Source organism: Phyllobates terribilis, unplaced genomic scaffold (genome assembly GCF_046119375.1).
Source record: "Phyllobates terribilis strain yellow unplaced genomic scaffold, ASM4611937v1 Scaffold_5__5_contigs__length_657084704, whole genome shotgun sequence".
NCBI lineage: Eukaryota > Metazoa > Chordata > Amphibia > Anura > Dendrobatidae > Phyllobates > Phyllobates terribilis.
In genome coordinates, this window is record NW_027362765.1 from 393,908,059 (window position 1) to 393,920,398 (window position 12,340).

Consider the following 12,340-nt stretch of genomic DNA (forward strand, 5'->3'; position numbering starts at 1 on the left):
ATATTATACACAGGAGCTCTGTATATAGTGTACAGGTAATACAGGGATCACCAGTGAAATTATACACAGGAGGTCTGTATATAGTGTCAATGTACAGGGATCACCAGTGACATTATACATAGGAGCTCTGTATATAGTGTCAGTGTACATTTAATACAGGGACCAATGTACATAGTGTATAGTGTCAGTGTACAGGTAACGCACTGACTTACTGGTGACATCTCTAATTTGAAGATGCTCATCTTTGCTTTTCATCCAGCACAGACCGCCATCACTTTTTCCAGCCAGGACTCATCACTGCATAAAATAACACAGTTATCTAGAGCACATTCCCCAACTTCTACATTATGCAGCTGAATACAGACGTGCACCCACCATTAATATATAATTAGTTATTAAGCAGCCCACCATTCCAAATATAAATTGTGATCCACCACTGCGCCCCAATTAACTGTAAATAACCATTTTCCCCACCCAATAAATATATAAATTAATTAGAACCTGTACTTTTTCCCCAATTCAATACCAGTCACTGCATCCTCAACGCCCCCACTCTGTACCTCCCGCTCCCCCGATTCATTAGATTTACATGCCCCCTCTATGTCTCAATTCATTGTCATATCCTCTCTCTAACTCCAACCCCCACCCTCTATTCATTAGCAACTGCTCTCCCCCACATTCAATACATCATTTACTCTCCTCCACCCCCGATTCATCATCATCATTTGCTCTCTCTCTCCCTCAGTTCATCAGCATTTACTGTCCCCCATCGCCCAGTCTCAATACATCATCATTTTACCCCCCACCCTCAAAATTCATCATTATTTGCTCTCCCTCAGCCACCCCAAGTCATCATTTGCTCTCCTCACCCCCCACCTTCAATTTAACTGCTGTTCCCCATCCCCATCCTCACTTCATCATTTTCAGTCCCACCCTCGCCATCGTGTGCAGTCCCCCAAACTCGCCATCATGTGCAGTCCCCCTGTCCTTCTCTCACTCCATCATTTGCAGTCCCCCCCCCCCCCACACTCATTCAATCCATTTTATAAAGCAAAAAAAAAAGGTTTTCATACTTGCCTCAATTACGATCCCCTTCATGCGCAGCTCTACTTCTGTTGTTCTGGCAAGTGGCAACGGCCAGTGGCGCGCGTACATGAGGCGCTTATGCAATGACATCATCGCGTATGCGCCGTCACCTGATCAGAAGTCCGGAAAAGGCGGAGTGAGCAGGGCTGATGGTTTTCCACATACCTGCCGTCGGATATCGTGCCAAGGTCTTATTCATTAGAAACGGGAGGTGCCAAGCACTCCATTTAATGCAGGGGGGACACACTCATTCGGAACCTCCATCCATTAACCAGAGGAGGTCTCATGCCCTGGAGGACCCAGCATGCCCATATTATACTTGGACAGTCCATTGATCTCCATTCCTCTTTGATGAAGCTGCAAATGAAAGTAACACCTAGTGCCAGATAACTGCTTGAAAGTGTTTAGTGTCTAAAAGTAAAAAAAAAAAGTTGGGCAGCTTCAAATGAGATTAAATAAACTATATTCAACACCTATTTCTTCTGTCGATCCAGTGATGACACTATGGCGGTCCTCATAGTCTCTATTCACTGGCAGCCGGTATATGACTGCTGCAGCTAAGTGATGGCCTGGTGCTGGTTTACTACTTGCATCATGGCACAAATCTGGGTCCACCTGACAGCTACGCAGGTACTGACTGACCGCAGCAGTCACATGCTGACCAGAGGCACCGCCAGCTCATTAAGTTAGAAATGTGCCTTGCAATTTGCTCCTTTTTTTCAGCAGCATCAGTATTGCCTGGAGTGTTCCTTAAGTTTCCCTTTTTTAAAGGGGTTTCCAGTGAAAACAATTCTCAGGATTGGTGATAACTTTTTGATCGGCAAGGGGTCTGGCATTGATCGCAGAACAGGGAACTTTCTCCCCGTTAAAATGGAGCATCACTGCACATGTGGACCTGCGCTCCTCCATTCATTCTCTCAGAATGGAGCGGCAGGTTGGACACCCGACCGCCAATCCATTCATTCTCTATGCGGCTGCCAGAAAGCGACGAACACAACACTCGGCCGCCACCTAGAGAATGCATGGAGTGGCAATCGGGTGCCCAACCTGCCGCTACATTTTGTTACAGTGATAAAAGTTCCCGTTCTGCCAGTCAGTGGCGAAACATGCTCCGAGTAACGATGTATTACCAATCCTGCATGCGGTTTTACCTGGTTTTCAGTGGACACAACCCCTTTAATTGTCCCCTTTTTGGAACCTTTCATTCTGACAGTACAGCTGGTCTCGCTGATTATCATTGTGCCGGTAGAATACATATAGCAACTCTCATCCGTAGAGTGTAAGCCGTACACTGACTTGATGGCGGCATTCTTCTCACTCTCAGTCTCTGCACGCTTTGTGCTTTTGGCCTTATTTTGCCTCGCTGCTGTTGTGACAGTCACAATGACAAGTTCATATGTGCCGAAAAGCTGTGAAACCTTGACAGTCTCAGCTTTCCGAGGAATAAAAGGAAGAAATGAACATTGCGTTAAAGTGTATTTATCTTGGAGGAAATATGTTTGTAGACTATTTTTTTTTTCTTTTTACCAGTGGTGAACGCTTTCTAGCAGGTTATTGCTCGACAGTGCCGTGTTCCTAATTCATTATTCATCATGTCTGTGCGCTGGCTGTTTATTGGCGCAGTACACATTGTTGTTCAATGCGAGGCAGCTCTGATTATCAGTGCCTTGGAATTCACAGGGTCAAGAAATGAGTAATATCTTAAAGCGAATCTAATTTAAAGCAACACAGACCCCAGACCAGACCCCCTAAAGCAACACAGACCCCAGACCAGATCCCCTAAAATAACACAGACCTCAGACTAGTCCCCATAACCCCTAAAGTAACACAGATCCCCTAAAGTCACAGACTCCAGAACCCTTCAAGTAACGCAGACCCCAGACCACACCCCCTAAAGCAGCACAGATTCCCCCACACCCCCTAAAACAACACAGACCCCAGGCCAGATCCCCTAAAATAACACAGACCTCAGACTAGACCCCATAACCCCTAAAGTAACACAGATCCCCTAAAGTAACAGACTTCGGAACCCTTCAAGTAACGGAGACCCAAGACCACACCCCCTAAAGCAACACAGACCCCAGAACAGACCCCCTAAAGCAACACACACCCCAGACCAGGCCCCTAAAGAAACAGACCCCAGTTTTTACTATGTAATCTGAAGACCGCATGCTGTAGGGGTTAAAACACAGATTACAGTGATGCCTCTCATCAAATTCCTTGGTTTTGTTTGTTCCTCGCCCCCTGCTGTGATGAGCACCTCACTGTGTATAGACATTGTATATACAGAGTCTGATGTGGGCGGGGTTAGCTTTCTCAGCTCTGCTTCGTTGCTAAATCTAAAAACTCTGATTGTGTCAGAACAGCTGCACCCAGTTATCTAAGTGATACATCGTTGGATTCAGCTTCTCTTTGCCTACATCAGGCTGCTCTCAGATGAGGTAGCAAAAAAACAGCTGACAGATTCCCTTTAGTTTTGACTTTACTCACCCCATCCAGCGCATACGAAACTGCTTTCCAAATGATGAGGGACTTGGGCTGCCATTTTTGTGGCTGAGAGGCCACTTTCTGCAGCAGCAGCCGTCTTTCTCATTTCTTATCTGTAATGGAAATTCAACATTATGTATGGGGCAGCTGGAAAAAGCTATCGGCAGCCCCATGGGGAATGAATGGAGCAGCGATCTGCATGTGCATACTGCTGTCAATCACTAAGGACCATCCACTGGACTCCTAAATAAAAGGGAAATGAGTCAGAGCTGCAAAATTCAGCAGCTGTCTAACTCGCCCTCATTACCAACTATTTCGCTGCTGCAGAGTATGTACAAGTCCTTCACCTCAGTAGCCGATCTGCAAAATCTGACACAAATCCATCAGAGCTCTGATCCTGGCTCTTTCTGCTCTACCCTTCTTTTCTGTCAATCAAAGAAATAGCAGCAGTTTGGGGGAGGAGATTATGCACAGCAGTTCAGAAAGGAGGAAAGCATCCAAGTTATTAGGGAAGGCAGAGCTCACTCTGCTCACATATAGGGAGGAAAACACAAGCTGTAGAAAGAGAAATCCCTCCAGAATAGAAGCTGTGCTGATACATGAGGACTAGAGAAAACTCAACACCTTGTACACACACAGCTCACATCCAGCCTGCATTACTGGGAGAGACACTCCCTCAAGAAAATAGTCTGATGGATACTGTATATCAGCATGTCTGAAAATGAATGAATGAAGACTGTAGACTAAAACTTAGCACAATGTTTTTTAGCCAAATGTAACCACTAACAGATGTGAGAAGTGATATCCTATGTCCAAACAGAACATTCCAGTAAGACCAGTGATAGTCTGGTTATCTGTCAGTCCCACTGGTAAGGGACACGGCTATAAAAACAAATATTAAAGATTGCTTTAATGCAATTGGAATAATTTAGAACAGATCAACCTGCAAGCGACAAAAGATATTCCTGAGAGCAATTATTTATTCACATGTAGTGATGTGTAACCGGGAACTAGCAGAGCCGATTTGGATATGAGAGGACTAGGCAGCTGAGGAACCCGTAATAGGTCTGAAAACTCATGGGTGTGATTATTGGGGTATATTCACACCCTGTGGACTCGCAACGTCTTTGCTATTTAAAAAAACTCTCTTCTGGTGTTTCCTCCGTTCTTAGCAGGGCTTCATTGCTGGTCTGGGAACTTCTCAGCCCCCGGTGGGGACATTTTGTCCCTTGTAAGTGCTACAATGGAGGCGAGTATCTTCTCATCCACCTTGCTGGTCCTGTATTCTGCTGGTGTGTTTTTTTTCTTTATCTGCAAATCCAACCAGAAAACACTTGAAATGTCCATATCGTTGGAACATAAGTTTAAAAAGAAAAATCGTGTATGTCTGGTCCTTTTAAAGAGATTATACAGGACTTTTTTTTTTTTTTTTTTTGGAAAGCCACAGTTTGCTTTAAAAAAAAAATAAAAATGCTTTACTCACCTCCCCCAGGTCCAGCACTGAGTTTCTGTGTCTGCAGTGCTGATATCATGCAATTAGTGAGCGCAGCAGCTTTTGAGCAGCTTGTGCCGTCTACTTGGGAAGAGCACACTGATTGGCTGCAGCGCTGTTGATATGATGTTAGCGCATCAGACAATGAGAGCAGTAGCTGAGACTTAGCGCTGGACTCGGGGAGCGTGAATAAAGCTCAGTTTGTTGATCTAAAACAAATCGCACCAGGGAGCAGGTATTAAATTTACTTTTAATAGTTAATGACCTTATCCAATGATAGGTCATCAATATGAGATCATGGAGGGGGAATAAAGTTCTGCACTCAGCAGCGGCCACTAAGTGATTTACAAGGCTGCTGTGTTCCTCCCAGTATACCTTTTAATATCCGGCCGCTGCTGAAGCAGATTTCAGCTGATCAGTGGGGGTACCGGGTCACAACCCCTTCTGATCTCATCAGCTTATCCTATAGATAGCTCAACACTTGTTGAGTCCCGAAAAAAAAAAAAAAACCTTTTTAGGGTAACTGCAAATAATGCATGATCTTAACTAAAGCAATCTGTTCTTATTAGTGAATAAGTTTTAAATTTTGGCCAAACCCTACAATTGTCACTTTTTTCCCACCATTACATAAAAGAATGTGCAGCAATTCACATTATAATGCATATTTATTTTGTTTTCATTTGGACAAGGAAACATCTCTATTGCATTTATATAAATCTTTATACTAAATCTCAGTACACTACACACGTTACTAGAGGTGTCGTTTAAAGAGGACCTGTCAAATGCTGCAAACATGTAATGGTGTAAATGCCGCTGTTCTCCTGAATCTGGAGATGTTTTTCTTTTGTTTCTGTGACTCTCCATTCCTGAGATATGACACACACTGTCCTGTATATAAATCTAGTCTTATTGTCTAAGTGGGTGTGGTCAAAAAGAAAGCTCCCACAGAGTAGAGTTGACCACTCCCACTAAGTACTTAAAACCAGACTTGTAAACCTAGAAGAAGGGGCTGTATCTCAGGAATGGAGAGGAGCAGGAACAAAAGAAAAACTGCGCTGGATTCAGGAGAACATCGGCATTTGCATCAGGTAAAAAAAAACATATTTATGGCAAGTGACCGATTCTCTTTAAAGCTCCTAAACCGTTATATATAACTCTGGCCTGACTGCGGCCATTTCACCCAGAACGAGTGTCTCGATTGTTTAAACTGCTGGCTGCACACAGCGAATGGCAAAACGATGCAAAATCAAGGGGCATGTTAGAAATTGATGCCTTTTAGTATTTAGCATAAGTTTAGGGCCCCTTTTTGGAAAAAAATGTGAGCAAAACTAGAAATAAGGAGCCGTGTTTTATATATCTTAGATGTAATTTTCTATTGTTTTCTTACAGTGCAAAAGCGTCTTGAAGCAAAACAGCGGGAAGATGCCTGGGAAGGAAGGTGAAGGCCGCGGTGTTTGAGCGCAGCAGGGGGAGCGACATGTCTCTGTAACATGGGGAAGAGGCCGGGACACTGGCTGGGGACGATATGCATCGGTGACCTGTTTTTATAAATCCCTCTGCTCGGCTGGAGGAGAATAAAGAGTTTGTCTTACAGAACAGACACTTGAAATTGTGTCACACACTTAATAGTCGAGATGGAAGGGGGAAAATGAAGCTACCGAGATCATCCTGGTCGGGCCTGGATAAGGAAAAAAAATGTTACGGTTTGGGGATAAAAAAACTTTTTATTTTCATTTTTTAATTTTCAATGTGATGGAGCTTATTCCTGTCCGAATCTTAAAAATTGATTTTGTCCCAATGACAACACTTCTTGTTTCTATGAAGTTCATTGTTGTCATAGACAAACTGGACCGCATAGTAAACAATCAGGACTTCTGGTTTTCATATCCTAAATATATGTAAAAAACTTACATCTGTGTCTAGGATGATTGTCCCGGTGCTCGTATGAGATGAGAACACTGAATAGACATGAAAGGGAAGTTTTGCCATAGGGAAAAATCGGAAAACTCTGCACAGGAATAAGACATGTTATTTTTTTATTTTGGAAGTTGTCCACAATTTTGTTTTTCTTGATCAGTTTAGAAAAAAGTTCAATCTAGATATATACTGTAGCATCAAAATATTCTCATTTTCTGAACATTTGTGCTTGGGCGTCTTGTTCTCCGGCCTGCCCCGATCTATCATGAATGAGAATAAAACCTTAGCGAAAGGCCGGGTTGTGATGACCGAAATTGACAGTCCATATACCGAAAGCAACGCCCAGACCGGCCGCGGGACGGGCAACCTCATGTGTCTTTATGTGCCCGCAATCAGTCCAGGAACCAATAACTTCCCTTGGAATTGATTCCCTTTTTCCACTGAGTTGGACTCTGCTCTTATTTTTGGTAATTACAGGTGGTGTCCTGCTTCTAAATCTATGTGCACCACCAGAATATATACTTTTTTTTTAAATTATCCCAAAGATTTAACGTGCATTATTTTTATGTGTAAGCAGGTCCTTTGCAGATATATGCATTTCCATGCTTACAAACTACACTGTGTGGTCCGATCCTTCTATTCCCACCTGTAATAAAATATATATATATATATATATATATATATATATATATATATATATATATATATATATATATATATATATATATATATATATATATATATATATATATATATATATATATATATATTTGGTAGTCAATCAAAAAACAAAGGACATATTCCAGGGAGTATATTAGTTCAGACTACAGTGTTTGTGTGTTGCCATGGAGTTGCATACGCCTGCACAGGAGCTGTAGACACAAAACGGTCCTTGGTAATCAATGAAAGAATCGCTATGGATGGGAGCAAGAAAAATATAGTTGTGAAGGTGGACATGCCCTGTAAACCTTAGGGAAGGTGCAAATAGGCTAAAATCACAAATAAGCCCTTACTCGTCCCATGGTTTCCCAGTTTGCTGCAGCGGTCAGTGATGTGCTGCAGCGGTCATATGTCAGGACGGCACATCATTGCAGCAGTGATGTAAACAGAGACTGATGCAGGGGGGACTTGGAGGGTAAGAATGAGCTTATTTATTAGAGAAACCCCTTTAATTATGAAATATCAAAGTGGAGTCCGGTTTAGAACTTTTGGTAACTAAGGACGGACGGGGGAACCGGACTCTCAAACTGATATCTATATACATACATATATTTATTTATAATGTATGTGTATATTAATCTTTATCGGCCTTTGTGCTGAATTGCTGCTTGTCGACTACTCATTTTATGAATCAGACCAAAGATCAATTTTTTATTTTTTATTTTTTTTTGTTTCATGCTTTGTTGTGGTTATTTTGAGGATTTTTAGTAGTAAGTTCTGCACATTTTCCTAATGTCATAAAATGTGTCGGCAGTGGAGATCCAGTGTAACATTCAAGTGATAAATGACTGACTTTCTACGGGGAGTAATTATAATGGGGAGGAATCAGTGAAGTGAGAATCCTTCCTCATTTAGCACAGTAAACAGCCGCCTTATGTTGGCACGTGCCCAGCCTAAAGCAAAATACCCAACTCCTCTCCTGCGTTCTTGTACATGCGCGATAACCTTTTAATACGGAGTCGTTCTTATTAAGTTTTATTCTGGGAGCACATTGAGGCCAAAAATAATCGTAGAAAAATCACCAGTAAATTAAAGGGGTTGTCTGACACTGCAAAAAAAAAAATCCTACAAGGATCACAGAGCAATACATATTTGTATGATCGTCACAGCCAATTTTGTAGCCGTAATTGTGCATCAGCGCAGGTGACATTTGGGCTGTTAAGTGAGTGATATTTAGTGCTGATTTTTAGGGAAAATGCTCTTAAAATGAGACTTCAACAGATGGATACGTGATCACCCATCTTATTTCCCCCCGGGCTAGCAATTTTCTCTTCCACTGCCTATTGTTTCCTGAAAATAACAGCATTGAAAAAGGGGCTTCATGATCTGATATAATGAATCTGGGGGGAAAAAAAAAGCAGAGCAGTGAAATTCCTTTAATCTGGGATCTGATAGTACAGAAAGTCTCTTATTTGGCACAAAAAATTGCAATAAAGTATAGAATCTCACATAACACACGAAGCAGAAGAATGAGCAGAGGGCGAAAAATGAGTCTTTATTTCTCGAAATACTTTCTTACCGATGATTATGTACATTTCTATACCCATTTGATAATTTAGCTCTTTGATGCTGGATTAAAGAAGTTTTGCTATATTACAAAGTTGATTTAAAGGGGCATTCCTATATCCAAGATCCTATCCCAATCTGTAGTAGGTGTAATAATAATAGCAAATACCTCCAATTAGAAATGTAGTATAGTTCTTCTGATTCGTTATGTCTCTTTTCTCACGTGCAGGGCATTGCAGTAGCTTAGGTATCCATGGTTACAACCAATAGCAACTAGCTAACTGTCACTATCAGTGGTCGTAAGCATTGATACCTAGATTGCTGCAATGCCCTGCATGGCAAATCAGAAGAACTGTACTACATTTCTAATTGGAGGTATTTGCTAATATTATTATTACACATACTACATATTGAGATAGGATATTGGAGATGGGAATACTCCTTTAAACTCCATGCCCCCACATCCTCTTAATAGCACCCCCTTTAGTGTCATGACTTTCCAAGTATTCTCATTAATGTAGCCTAAGGGGCATCAGCCCGTTTGTTCCTTTGACCAATCAGACTCCCGGCGTTCCAGGCCATCACATGTTCTGATAGGAATGCCCCTTTAAAGGCGGACAGGTCACCAGGTCAAAAGTGGCCAGTATTTCTTATTTTATTCCCTCTGCTCCCCTGAGTATTCCGTTTGGGGTTTTGTTTTCTTTCAAACAAATCCGACACACAGTTCCAGAGCTATAGGGCCTTTTTTATTTAGTGCTTTTTATTGTCTTTACCAAGAGGGCGTGGCTCACAGGGTAATTATCCAAAGCTGCCTAAAAACACCCCCCAGAGGATCCTATGAGAAACGTCTACTTGATAAAGACCATCAAAATTAGCACTAAATAAAAAATCTAATATCTCTGATTACACGAGAGTAAGAGCCGTCTAATTTTGACCTGATGACAGGTTCTCTTTAAGGAGCAATTGATGTATCCCATTGGTAAGAATTACTTGTAGTGTTTTAAGCAGGGGCGTGTAAGGAAATTACCCCGCCTTTACTCTCCATATCAAACTTAAGAAGCCCTTTAATGTGTACCTGCGTCATAATGCTATTTTATGTTTCATTTTTTTCAGTTTTGTTTAGTGTAAAAACAAAAAAACTCACCATATACTAGAGTGGCAGTCATTTGGATGGAGCTTGTCAGAAGAACCCATATTTTAAGGGGTATTCCCATCTCCAAGATCCTATCCCAATATGTAGTAAGTGTAATAATAATATTAGCAAATACCTCCAATCAGAAATGTAGTATAGTTCTCCTGATTCGCTATGTCGCTTACCCCATGTGCAGGGCATTGCAGTAGCTTAGGTATCCATGGTTACGACCACTAACAACCAACTGTCAAAATATTAGTGGCTGTAACCATGGATATCTATTCTACTGCAATGCCCTGCACATTGGGTAAGAAACATAGCGAATCAGAAGAACTATACCACATTTCTAATTGGAGGTATTTGCTAATAATATTATCATTACACCTACTACATATTTTGATAGGATCTTGGAGATGGGAGTACCCCTTAAAATATTAGACATCTTCTAAGAATTCCCTAGTAATTGGACTGTAGTTCAGACCCAACCAGGTAACTAAATGAACATTATATGGTACTACTATTGTGATCCCAAGGCAGCTGAACTGGAAAGAATCCCTGCGAATAAGAAAACTATTCACGAACCACAAAATGCACTTTACAAAAAAATTATATTTTTTCCAATATACATGCATTTCTCCATTTCCTCTGGTACTTTTGTAAAAACTTCTTTTCTTAGTAATTTATATTGGGCCGTCGCTCTGATATACTTCCTGAAAATGAATAAATAAATTGTCAGTGGGGTGTGGGGAGTCCGAGTCTGTCCAACGTTTTGTTGTCAGAAACGCGTCGTTGGTGCCCATCCATAAGTGGGAGTAGAGACCACCATAAAATAGTCTGTATCCTGATAAGTCAGTGCAGGCGAGAGGTTTAAATATATTTTTGGAATATAACAATAAGACTTAGTATTTCTTTTTCTCCTAGAAAGATAAATAGTCAAGGGGGACGGCACATACCTCAGGAAGTCCCTCCCATGAGCAGCTACTCCTCTGGGTCTGGATGCTTGGCTCTTCACACTTGATCCCAGCTCTTGTACCCATCTTTTTTTAATGCGAACTTGGCTTTGACCTTGTAAGAGCAAGTCCGTATCAGAGATCAGATGATCGCAGATGTATAGGGGGCAGACAGCCAGTTCTTCAGACCCTCATGGTATTGTGGAGACTTAATTCTCCGTCATTACAGCAGTACGCTCACAAGTTTTTGTTTTGTTTTTCTTTGCTTTTCCCTTGATGGATAATTTTGAGCATTTTATATGTTGCATATTATCTTATAAACATTTCTCAAATGTGCAAATTTTCTACATTTTTGTTTTATTTTTATAAACGGTGTAACATTTACTTATTATATTATATTGATATTTTTTTAAGAAATTGTGATCATTTAAAAAAATGTTTTTAGAAATGTTCCTTGTATTGTGTTTTTAAATTAAGATTAAACAGACGTTATGAAATAAGTGTCATACAAAACTTTTTTACATATTGAAAATGAAACCATGCCCATGCTTTTTTTTCCCAGTTTCTCACATCTGTATCTGTCTATTTCCACACAAACTGTTGTAAAGCATGATCCCCCTCACAAGGTGAAACTGCTTTTTGTGCATATAGCAGTCTATTATATCCAGGAACTGCCCCAGTTCTCATGCTCTGTAGCTTGTCATAAATTCTGTTTCAGGGGATGGTTCCTTTCATTAGCATTCTTCCAGCACTCTGTGTGCAGGAACTTCATTTCTTTTCCAGCACAATATGTGCAGGAACGTCATAGCACTGGAAGAGAAATCTCTCTCATCTACCAGCATGCATTGGACATTCTATTGGCTTGCCTGCTCTGAACTAAAGGACTCCCACTAGCTAAGATCCCCTAAGGAACTTTTATACTACAGCAAGTTTATTACTAAAAACCCCTTTCTCCTGCATTCCGTCAATTCTCAGCAAAGATCTGTAGGTCATGTCAACCAGATCTTAGAATTTTGTTTTTAGAAATAAATTACACATACAGCTGGTGGA

The 12,340-nt window shown here is 41.1% G+C and overlaps 1 protein-coding gene across 1 annotated transcript in view; it reads left to right on the forward strand.

Moving 5' to 3' along the window:
* The window catches only part of R3HCC1L (R3H domain and coiled-coil containing 1 like), a 50,589-nt gene extending 41,823 nt beyond the window's left edge, over nt 1-8,766 (forward strand). The window contains exon 8 of the mRNA XM_073684995.1: nt 6,455-8,766. Coding sequence (XP_073541096.1) covers nt 6,455-6,507 — 53 coding nt within the window. The 3' untranslated portion in view covers nt 6,508-8,766. The remainder of the gene's footprint in view (nt 1-6,454) is intronic.
* Nucleotides 8,767-12,340: the final 3,574 nt, after the last annotated feature.